The following is a 12128-nucleotide window of genomic DNA, read 5'->3' as shown; positions in this document are numbered from 1 at the left end:
TGAGAAGAAAGTATATTCTGTTGTTTTTGGATGGAATGTCCTATAAATATCAATTAAGTCCATTTTGTTTAATGTATCTTTTAAAACTTGTGTTTCCTTATTTATTTTCATTTTGGATGATCTGTCCATTGGTGAAAGTGGGGTGTTAAAGTCCCCTACTATGATTGTGTTACTGTCGATTTCCCCTTTTATGGCTGTTAGTATTCACCTTATGTATTGAGGTGCTCTTATGTTGGGTGCATAAATATTTGCAATTGTTATAGCTTCTTCTTAGATTGATCCCTTGATCATTATGTAGTGTCCTTCTTTTTCTCTTTTAATAGTCTTTGTTTTAAAGTCTATTTTGTCTGATATGAGAATTTCTCCTCCAGCTGTATTTTGATTTTCATTTGCATGGAATATCTTTTTCCATCCCCTCACTTTCAGTTTGTATGTGTCCCTAGATCTGAAGTGGGTCTCTTGCAGACAGCATACATATATATGGGTCTTGTTTTGTATCCATTCAGCCAGTCTATGTCTTTTGCTTGGAGCATTTAATCCATTTACATTTAACATAGTTATCAATAGGTATGTTCCTGTTACCATTTTCTTGATTGTTTTGGTTTTGTTATTGTAGGTCTTTTCCTTCTCTTGTGTTTCTTGCCCAGAGAAGTTCCTTTAGCACTTTTTGTAAAGCTGGTATGGTGGTGCTGAATTCTCTTAGCTGTTGCTTCTCTGTAATGGTTTTAATTTCTCCATCAAATCTGAATGAGATCCTTGCCAGGTACAGTAATCTTGGCTGTAGGTTCTTCCCTTTAATCACTTTCAATATGTCATGCCACTCCCTTCTGGCTTGCAGAGTTTCTGCTGAAAGATCAGCTGTTAGTCTTATGCAGATTCCCTTATATGTTATTTGTTGTTTTTCCCTTACTGCTTTTAATATTTCTTCTTTGTATTTAATTTTTGATTGTTTGATTAATATGTGTCTTGGCATGTTTCTCCTTGGATTTATCCTATATGGGGCTCACTGTTCTTCTGGGACTTGACTATTTCCTTTTTCATATTAGGGAAGTTTTCAACTATAATCTCTTCCAATATTTTCTCAGTCCCTTTCTTTTCCTCTTCTTCTTCTGGGACCACTATAATTCAGTGTTGGTGTATTTAATGATGTTCTAGGGGTCTCTGAGACTGTCCTCAATTCTTTTCATTCTATTTTCTTTACTCTGCTCTGAGATAGTTATTTCCACTATTTTATCTTTCAGGTCACTTATCCCTTCTTCTGTCTCCATTATTCTGCTATTGATTCCTTCTAGAGAAGTTTAAATTTCATTTATTGTGTTGTTCATGATTGTTTGTTTGCTGTTTAGTTCTTCTAGGTCCTTCTTAAACATTTCATTTATTTTCTCCATTCTATTTCCAAGAGTTTGTATCATCTTAACTATGATTACTCTGAATTCTTTTTCAGGTAGACTGCCTATTTCCTCTTTATTTGTTTTGTCTGGTGGGTTTTTACTTTGCTCCTTTATCTGCTGTGTGTTTCTCTGTCTTCTCATTTTGCTTAACTTACTGTGTTTGGGGTCTCCCTTTCACAGGCTGCCAGTTCGTAGTTCCCATTGTTTTTGATGTCTGCCCCCAGTGGGTAAGGTTGGTTCAGTGGGTTGTGTAGACCTCCTGGTTCAGGGGACTGGTGCCTGTGTTCTGGTGGATGAGGCTGGATCTTGTCCTTCTCGTGCAAAGGACCGCGTCCAGTGTTGTGTTTTGGGGTGTCTGTGACCTTATGATTTTAGGCAGCCTCTCTGGTAATGGGGGAATTGTGCTCCTGTCTTCATAGTTGTTTGGCATTGGGTGCCCAGCACTGTAGCTTGCTGTTCGTTGGGTGGAGCTGGGTCTTAGTGCTGAGATGGAGATCTCTGGGACAGCTTTCGCTCTTTGATATTACATGGCGCTGGGAGGTCTCTGGTAGACCAGCTTCCTGAACTCAGCTCTCCCACCTCAGAGGCACAGGCCTGACACCCGGCTGGAGCACCAAGACCCTGTCAGCCACATGGCTCAGAAGAAAAGGAAGAAAAAAAGAGAAAAAGAAAGAAAGAAGGAAAGGAAGGAAGGAAGGAAGGAAGAAAGAAAGAAAGAAAGAAAGAAAGAAAGAAAGAAAGAAAAGAAGGAAGAAAGAAAGAAAGGAAGGAAGGAAGGAAGAAAGAAAGAAAGAAAGGAGGAAGGAAAGAAAGAAAAAATAAAGTTATTAAAATAAAAAATGAAAATAATTATTAAAAATAAAATAATAAAGTGTAATTGCAAAAAGAGAACAAAAAGAAAGAAAGAAAGAAAGAAAGAAAGAAAGAAGAAAGCTACCACACCAAAAAACAAATCCACCAATGATAACAAGCATTAAAAACAATACTAAAAAAAAAAAAAAAGAAAAAAAAGGACAGTCAGAGCCCTAGGACAAATGGTAAAAGCAAAGCTATACAGACAAAGTCACACAAAGAAGCATACACATACACACTCACAAAAAGAGAAAAAGGAAACAAATATATATATCTCTATATTTTTTTTTAAAAAAGGAAGAGAGCAACCAAATCAATAAACAAATCTACCAATGATAAGAAACTCTAAATACTAAACTGAGATAAACATAAAACTAGAAACAAATTAGGTACAGAAAGCAAACCCCAAATATACAGTTGCTCCCAAAGTCCACCACCTTAATTTTGGGATGATTCGTTATATATTCGGGTATTCCACAAATGCAGGGTACATCAAGGTGATTGTGGAGATTTTATCCATTGCTCCTGAGGCTTCTCGGAGAAATTTCCCTTTCTCTTCTTTGTTCGCACAGTTCCTGGGGTTGAGCTTTTGATTTGGCCCTGCCTCTGCATGTAGGTCACCTGAGGGCATCTGTTCTTTGCTCAGACAGGACGGGGTTAAAATAGCAGCTGATTAGGGGGCTCTGCTTACTCAGGCCGGGCGGAGGGAGGGGTATGGAATGCGGGGCAAGCCTGTGGTGGCAGAGGCCGATGTGACGTCGCACCAGTCTGAGGTGTGCTGTGTGTTCTCCTGGGGAAGCCCTCTCTGGAACACGGGACCCTGGCAGCGGTGGGCTGCACAGGCTCCTGGGTGGGGAGGTGTGGATAGTGACCTGTTCTTGCACACAGGTTTCTTGGTGGCTGCAGCAGCAGCCTTAGCACTTCATGCCCGCCTCTGGTGTCCACACTGATAGCCATGGCTCCCGCCTGTCTCTGGAGCTCGTTTAGGTGTTGCTCTAAATCCCCTCTCCTCACGCACCCTGTAACAATGGCTTCTTGCCTCTTAGGCAGTTCCAGACTTTTTCCTGGACTCCCTCCGGGCTAGTTGTGGTGCACCAGCCACCTTCAGACTGTATTCACACAGCCAACCCCAGTCCTCCCTCTGGGATCTGACCTCCGAAGACTGAGCCTCAGGCTCCCAGCCCCCATCCACCCAGGCGGGTGAGCAGACAAGCCTCTCAGGTTGGTGAGTGGTGCTCGGCACCAATCCTCTGTGTGGGAATCTCTCCGCTTTGCCGTCTGCACCCCTGTTGCTGGGATCTCCTCAGTGGCTCCGATGCTCCCACCCCCCCCCATCTCCGCCAGTGAAGGGGCTTCCTAGTGTGTGGAAACTTTACCCCTTCACAGCTCCCTCCCAGAGGTGTAGGTCCTATCCCTATTCTTTTGTTTCTGCTTTTTCTTCTTTCTTTTGCCCTACCCAGGTATGTGGGGAGTTTCTTGCATTTTGGAAATTCTGAGGTCTTCTGCCAGCGTTCAGTAGGTGTTCTGTAATAGTTGTTCCACATGTAGATGTATTTCTGATGTATTTGTTGGGGGGAAGGTGATCTCCACGTCTTACTCCTCTGCCATCTTGAAGGTCTTGTGCGATAGGTTTTTTTTGGTTTGTATTTTGTTTGTTTACCTTGGTTCCAGTTCTCAGGAGAAAAATATCTGAATTGCCCAGCTCCAAATTTTGTTCCCCTCTACTTAATTCGAAGTGGCCAAGGTTTGGGAATCCTGTGATAAAAACAGAGCTAACTGTCATTGGGATAAAGTGTCTGTTCAGAAAAGGGAGTGCATTCTTTAGGAAGACAGTTTGAAACATGTGCCACAATCCTATGGAAGGGGAATACAGTGATCATATAGATTTTAAGTACTTTCAGCTACTGTAACATAGTCTCATGTTAAATTAATCAGTTAAGACTCTGCTATTTATCAGAATTCATGGCCATTTAGATAGTCTGTCTCCAGAGCCTGATGCCCCTGAGTAATATCAAGTGACCAGACCTTCAAAAGAGCAAAAGAGTGAATTTGATCCTCCAGACAACCTATGGTTGAACAAAGCATTCTTTGGCAAAGGACATTAAGATGTAGCTGGTAAGATATTCTTAAAATACACATATACATACACACACACATTTCCAAATACCTAGTTTACACCCTGAAACATACATATGTTTGTTTTTAGTTGCTAATAGGAAATGTTTATTCATGAGTGAAGCCAAAAAGAAATTATAAATGCATTTTAATACCTTGCTGATAAAATAACACTCCATCTTTGCCCTCTTGTAAGGAATACAGGAAGATAATAGGAAAAATCAGAGGAACAACTTTCTTAGAGTTACCACATCGGGAAGAGCATTTCAGACTCTTTTTATAAAACACATGCAAGTTACCATAGAATGAAATCAATACTATTTCCTGATGGATTTAATGTTCAAATCAAGCAATGATATACTTATATGAATGTGTTTTTATGTAAGAAAAGGAATGATATTTCCATCAAAACCTTTTCATTAACTGGTGTGCCTGTGGATCTACTACCAGGAAAAGAAAGGCAAGGGCAGATCATTAAATTTAGTCAGCATTAATCAGTGACATATGTAAGCAGAGGGTAATGTTCTCCCTGCAACAGCCTCTCCAAGCACAGTTTTGTTGGTATAAGAGAATGGAAAAACTGACAACAAAAGAAAATACATGTCTTCGTCCATAAGTAATTAATGTAATCATTTCATCCTACTCTTTCATACTTATGGTAAATGTTAATGGAAAGTTAGTGTAAGATCATGGGTAAAAAATGTACCTTTTATTAATACCAAAATGACATTTGGATGATATTTGTGAGTGATGGCTAAAAAGGAAAGTATTTATAAGTTGACAATAACTAAGCATACTGAATCATGACAAGTAAGCTAAACAATGTATGCAGTTGCATTGATATAAGTAAAGCATAGGAGAAAAACAGAATCTATATTATTAATGTCACTTCTGATGTCACTATTTTAAACTAATCTTTACATACAGTGTTGAAAAAAATCAATCTTGGATTTTCAATCAATAGGGAAATGAAATAGTATTAAAATAAACTAAATCATATACATATTATTTGTTTAACCAGTAACCCTAGCTTGGTTTTGCCATACCAAAACTTGTTTCTCATAAGTTTATGGTAGTTTAAATGCGAAATGCCTTCCATAAAGAACTATGAATAAATTCATTTATATTTGGTAAATATCTTTAGTTGATTAACATTTTGAAATTAATAAATTTAAAATATAGAGGATCACCACCTGAAGAATGTAATTTTCAAATTACTGTCAATTACTAAAAGGCAACTGAATGGTATTTCTTTATATTGGTTATTTATTTCTGACTTTACTTTTGGTGCTTTCCAAAAAATGTCTTTCATTGTAAGTCATCAAATTATCACCCCAGATTGACATCTTTAAAAACTGCACAGCAAAGAAAAAATATTATATTTATACAGTCAATTCAAATTAATACAAAAGTTCAGAAATATTCGAGGTTTTTTGATACCTCTTTCTTACCTGCTTGTGGGCATGGTCATATGAATTAATGTGATTGTCAAACTCCTGATGCTTATAGTACTGCTTGTCACAGAGTTCACAGTAAAAATTGGCCTTCAGATCTTCCAGAGCTTTTGCTATGCTGTTCTCCTTCTCAGCATAATCCTGCAAAATAAAATTTCAAGGAAGGAAGCAATTAGTTTCCCTCTGAGTTTCCTTTCTTCTGATAGTTGACAACTTTAGTATAGTAATGAAAATTAAAAATAATATAACCAAGAAAGAGAAAAATAAAGCAAATAGCAGCAAACCAAATTAGGAGAAATTATCAGTTAAAGAAAATTAAAGATTAACAGAAGAAGTAAAAATAAATGATGAAAGAATAGTAGAAATATGGAGAGGAAAGACAAATCACAGAAAGAAATAGAAGCCCTTGCTTAAACAAGTTCCTATGCTATGTTAGCATAGAAAAAAATATGAAACTCATATAGCTGTTGATTCAACTGTCGATTTCTGGCAATGTCTTAGCTAATATAAAATTTTAAAATTCTGAACAACATCTAAAATATGTCCTTTATGAAGAGGTCCATATTGGTGTGTAAATATTCAAGATTGGTTTTTTTATTTGCTTGTTTGCAACTTATTCATCCCAAGTAGCTTTCATCTGACTAATGTTTTCATCTTGACCCATATCAATTTAGGTTGAACTTTTAAAAATTCTCTAGTCTTTGGAAAATGAGATTCTTTTCTGCAAGTTATTTACCTAAACTGAAAAGACTTAAACTGTATAACAGATGGCTTTCATCATGCTGATAGTAAATAAAGATGACTATACAATCAAACTCCTGAAAATATGAAAAATGCAGTGATTATCATTAGCTTTCATTTACAAAGCATAAAATAGCAAAATGTTTGTAGGTCTTAGGTTTTCTTAAATCTAAATTTACTTGCTATTTCATGCTTCCTTAAATGTTGATGTTGCCAGACATGAATAAACATTACATGTTGAAACACAGCCCAAGTCTTTCACTGAAGTGCTGATATAAAGAAGACCTAAACTTCGATCCCTACCTTAGAATATATTACATTTCTAATTTACATATTGTCTCAGGCTCAACTTCTTTAAAATTCAAAATAACTACATATTCAGGCCTCTTATGTTCTACCGTAAGACACTCACTTGTTCAGGCACAAGGATTTGGAGGTGAAACGGCACAGTCTTCTCTATGTCAATGACAATCGTCCTCTCACTAAATATACAGTCTAGAAAGAACTCATAGTTTGAATATTTAAATTGCTTCTACAAAATTTGAAAGTGGTTTACTAATTGTAATTTAATAAATGATTAATACTTTCCTTACTTTATTGTGCTATATATTTGTGTACACACCATATCATAATGTACACCATCATTCATATATATAACTAGTAGTATACCTTGTAGTAATGCATAATGCATTTGCCATAGTGTGTGTATACATAGCCCTCTTTCTCAGTTTAAAGACAGTGATTCATCATTATCTTTGATTAGTTTTATCAACTGCACAGCTAGAGGTGATAAATTGCAAAATCATTCAAATTGTTCATATATGAGTTGTCAATTTGAAAAATTTACCATTTCCCAGCAGATTTGTGAAATATTCCCCATTCTTTTTGATTGCATCTGATATGTTTTTAAAAAAAGTTAGTTTAAAAAGATGAAAATGAGTCTCATAGATCTAAACTGCTTAATGAATTTTTACAAAATCTTCAAAATAATACTTTGTGGATTATCCAATTTAAATGAAACAATAATTAAGTACTATGATTTCATGGCTAAAGCATTCAAAGCAGAGATAAAATTCTAATCAATGTGAGTTTATTATAATGGCAACAGTCTTTGGTTCAAAGCAGAATTAGCATTCAAAACAATATTTTAGAATAGTAATTTCTTTGCAAACTAGTTGTTTCTCCCCATTAATTATAATTACAATTAAGCTACTTCCTCTCTCTAAATTTTTGGTTATTTCTTATTTTGGTGTAAGGGTTTTTTGGGGGGTTTTGGGGGTATATTTTGTCTTCCTAAGATTGATATTCCTCCAGAGAAGCAATAATTGTTTCTTAATTTTTCATTCCACAAAAGTGGGAAAATTTTGAGCAAAGCAAACTGAGATTCTTAGGTAAATTGCACTCTTCAAAAGCATTAGCCTTAGACTAGATTTGAAAGAGAAAAACAAATCTAAAAATAATAGCTGACATTTATTCAGTGCTTGTTTAGGGTCAGTCACCGATTAAGAGTTTGTATGTATTAACTCATTCAATCATGATTAAAATAACAGAGATGTGTATTCTAGACATCTCCTCATTTTACAGGTGAGAGTACTAAATCACAGAAAAGTTCAATATCTAGATCAAAGATATATAACGAATAAATGTGCAGCTCATATTTGAACCCAAATAATCTGATACATAGCACTCCATTATGTTTAAATTTTTAAGCAGAAAACAAAGTAGAGAGTACAGTATAATAACCCCCACATACCCATCACTCAGCTTCAACAATTATCACCTTAGGGTCAACTTTCTTTCACTTTATCATCTCCTACCTCATATCCTTTCCCTTGCCTCAGATAATTTTTAAAGACATTCCTAAGTTCATATAATGTTTTCTGTACATCTTTCAGAATGTATCTCTAAAATAGAAGAACTTTTTAAAAACATCATCATGAAATCAGTATCAGACCTAAACAAACAAACAAAGTCCCACAATCATTTCTTACTATCATCAAATATCCAGTGTGTTCAAATAACTCTAATTGTCTAATATTTTAAAATAGTTTGTTCAAATAAGGCCCATATGTTACCGTCATCTCATATGATTCTTAGTCTCTTTTGTGCTATAGGTCTTCTTTCTCTTTGTTTTAATCCTCATTGTATTTTAGTTTTCTGAATTTTTTTGATTATACCTCACATTCTGAAAAATGTTCAGAACTATAGAAACATTACAAGAAGATGACAATAAACTCTTATAAAACCTTCACTTTAATGAAATCATTGTTAATATTTTGGCATGTGTTTGCCCTCTTGCTTTATCTCTGCATCTTCCTCTAAGATATTAAAAGAAACATGGCGCAGTTGAAGTTAAGGTTGCAAATAATTTCACAGTAAGAATCATTTTAGGCTAGAACTTTCAACTTGATATAAACTGCAGGAAGAAGTAAAGGCTGTGTTCTAGAAAACATCAGTAGAATAGAAGGACTGATTATTGAATGTGTCATAAGGAAAAGAGTCATATGTACTGTCATTAATTATACACTTAAAAAATATTTGTAAACTGGAGGATCCTGGAAGATGAGGAAAGGGTAGCTGTTGTGTGTGTGAAGGGGGAGAAGGGGCTTAGGAACCAAGGCTTACAATACTAAGAAAAACATTTTTTAAGTTTGTATGTAGACAAAATTAGCCCTCGCTAGGCTGACATGCCCAGTGTCCCCTGGCCCCTCTCCTTCTCCACTGTGGATGGTGTTGAAAGAAGCATGGACTGGTATTGTAAAGCACAATATACACATATTCAACACAGCCATCCCCCTGCAGAAGGTAAGACATACAATTGAATAAGATGAAAGAGGAACACAGCTGCTCATATATCCTCCTCAACCTCAAAATTTCTCCTTCTATCAGGGAAGCGCATTCTGTTCAATTATGTACACACTTCCAAATGCTCCATTGAGTATGATGGCAGAGAGTGAAGAAGGAGTGAACTTCTTGTAGCTGGTCAAGTCATCCAAACTCATCACATTTTACATATATCTAAAATCAGTAAAGTTTGAATCCTTATTTTCAGGAAAGCAGTATGTAGTTCCAAAGTTATAAAGTCAAGAATCTTTTAATATGCAACCTTAGCAACTGTGCAGTGCAATAATTTTTGCAGAACAGCAAATTGAAACGGAAGTTAATGGTTTATCCACAGTCACAGGGCCATTCCATCTATGCTATATTTAAAATGAATAGTATCGAAGTAGAACTTTGAAGGGAGAAAACTTTCTTTTCCAAAATGATGCATTTCATGTTGGCATCAACATAACATATAGAGTCAAATGATGGTCAGCCTCTCTTAAAAGTCAACCATAACTTGGTGCCATTGAGTAACCTTCCCTGAGGACTGTGAGCTCTAGGAGGGCAGCAATTCACACCTGCTTTGCTGACTGATATCTCCAGAGATTTTAACAGAGCTCAGCACTGGCAGACAATTGACAAATAATAATAAATAAAGAATATTAGCACTGCCCTTTTTGCTTTGCATGTCTATGAAAAAGAAATATAACAGAAACCAGCAGCACTAGAGATACACTGTTATTAAAGTAGCTGTGCTCATGTTTGGGCTTGTGGTACCCAGTCATTTGGGAGACATCTTTAGAGCTAATACCAAATTACATATAAATTATCATTGCTAAATAGTAGTTGTAATCATATATTACAACCAATATTTCTGCTAGAAATACTCTATTTAAAGTAGCTAAAATTGCAAAGATATAAATAGATTGGGCACTGTTAGTATATAATTATTTTCAATGCTAAAAAATATTTGTATGTAATTAACACTTAAAATACTTTGGAAAATCTCTCTTCTCCTTCTGCCTCTGTCTCTGTCTCTCCTATTGCTCCATCAAGAATAAAAGCATCCTTGTGATTTATATGCAGGATACATTTCATTATAGTTTCTCTAAAAAGAGAAAGCGAAAAAAAAAAGGCTTTGTTAAAATTTGATTGTAATGAAAAGATTAATAAAGGAAGAGATCACAAAACTGTTCTCTTCTAAGAGGATATCTAGATAGAAGTCATTTCATCTGGAAATCCATAGTCTACACATTCTATAAAATACTGCACATCTTCTGGGCTGTATCTCTTGTTCCAGTTATTGCCGAAGTGACAGGTTCTGAGACATTCTCCAGCAGCCTCATGTGGTACCACTTGACTGCAGTTTGCCCCAGGCTGTGTTGAGGCATCTTTCCCTTAATATCCAGGGGCTTCTCTGACTCATGATATGGGAGCTTGTGGATTCCCACTCAGCACTAATAAATGTACCACCCAGGAGTGCTGAGGAGTTAATACCATTTAGGTCCACTCTTGACTACTGTGGAGGGTAAGAACTCAAGGATAAATTATTTCCCCTTCTATCTACCAGGCAGACACTTCTGAGACACATTTCTAAGATCCCACAGAGAATTCCCAGTGAGAAGGAGCACCAGTTACTTGCACTAGTGGTGAACAGTAAGTATATCCTTATATTAACTTTTCTTATCTGTTCTACTTTCCTGGAACTTCAGTTCTGTTCCCTGGGATCATTCCCCAAATAAATAAACTACTTGTATAGTCATCTGGACTTGACTTTTAAGATGAACTGGGAGAAGATTACCAGTTTTTCTGGTATTTTCTATGAATGTCTTTCTGACAAGATACATTTTCTAGAATAATTTTAGATGATAACATTTTTCAGTTCAAAATTCTCTAATAGTACATCATCATTATCAGAATAAGTATTTTTACAGTGACATACAAGTCCTACTCTATGTGTTACTTACACTACATCTCTGTCGTCATCTTCTATCATTCTTTCTCTCTCTCTCAGTTTAATCTATCCACCTTCGTTTCCTGAAAGTTTTTGAAACTTTCTTAATTATACATTCACTTTGACACTTGGACTTGTTACTTACTTTCCCTGGAATGTTCTTATACCAGATGTTTGCATGAAACATTCATTCACTTCTGGCAGATCTCTACTCAAATATCCTTTCCTCAAAGATGACTTCCCTTATCATCCTTCTAGAAGAGAAACACATTATTCTGTATTCTTTCCCTCTTTTATCTTTCTTTTTAATGTTAAGAAGAGAAAGTTTATTCAGGAAGAAAACAGTTATAGAACACCTTTGGGCTCTGGAGTCTGAAAGCTATGTTAACAATAAGGGGGAGATAGGGTACAAATGAAGCATGTGGAAAAACTGATGTTATTATTATCTGGTTTAAATCCTTTCCCTATTAGGCAAGAGGGCAATCACTTTCTGGGTGATAAAACTCTATGCTATTGTCTCAAAAGATATGTCATTCTGTTCTGAAGGGCTAGGCTCTACTATCTCAAAGGCTGAGGAATGGATAACAAGACAATTCTAAGGAATAGAGAGACAACTAAGGGTTGAGTCAGAAAGTCACAATTATATCAAAAGTCACAGGTGCAATAAACAGAATAATAGTTTAAAATGCACATTTAAATGTAAGGTTTTTCCAAGGATTCCACAGATATGCAAACTCATCTATACCACCATCAAAGGTGAAGTCAGAGACTGACTACTAAAAAGGCTGTGTATTGAAC

General features: G+C 35.9%; 1 protein-coding gene across 2 annotated transcripts in view; it reads right to left on the bottom strand.

Moving 5' to 3' along the window:
* Window positions 1-12128, bottom strand: part of ZNF804A (zinc finger protein 804A) — a 320414-nt gene that overhangs the window by 62036 nt on the left and 246250 nt on the right. For both annotated transcript variants that reach the window (XM_059053573.2, XM_067026433.1), the window contains exon 2: window positions 5810-5953. In XM_059053573.2, coding sequence (XP_058909556.1) covers window positions 5810-5953 — 144 coding nt within the window. The remainder of the gene's footprint in view (window positions 1-5809; window positions 5954-12128) is intronic.

The sequence above is a fragment of the Kogia breviceps genome, chromosome 2 (genome assembly GCF_026419965.1).
Source record: "Kogia breviceps isolate mKogBre1 chromosome 2, mKogBre1 haplotype 1, whole genome shotgun sequence".
Taxonomy (NCBI): Eukaryota; Metazoa; Chordata; class Mammalia; order Artiodactyla; family Physeteridae; genus Kogia; species Kogia breviceps.
Note: the sequence above shows the minus strand (reverse complement) of the source record. Positions and strands in the feature narration are given on the sequence as shown.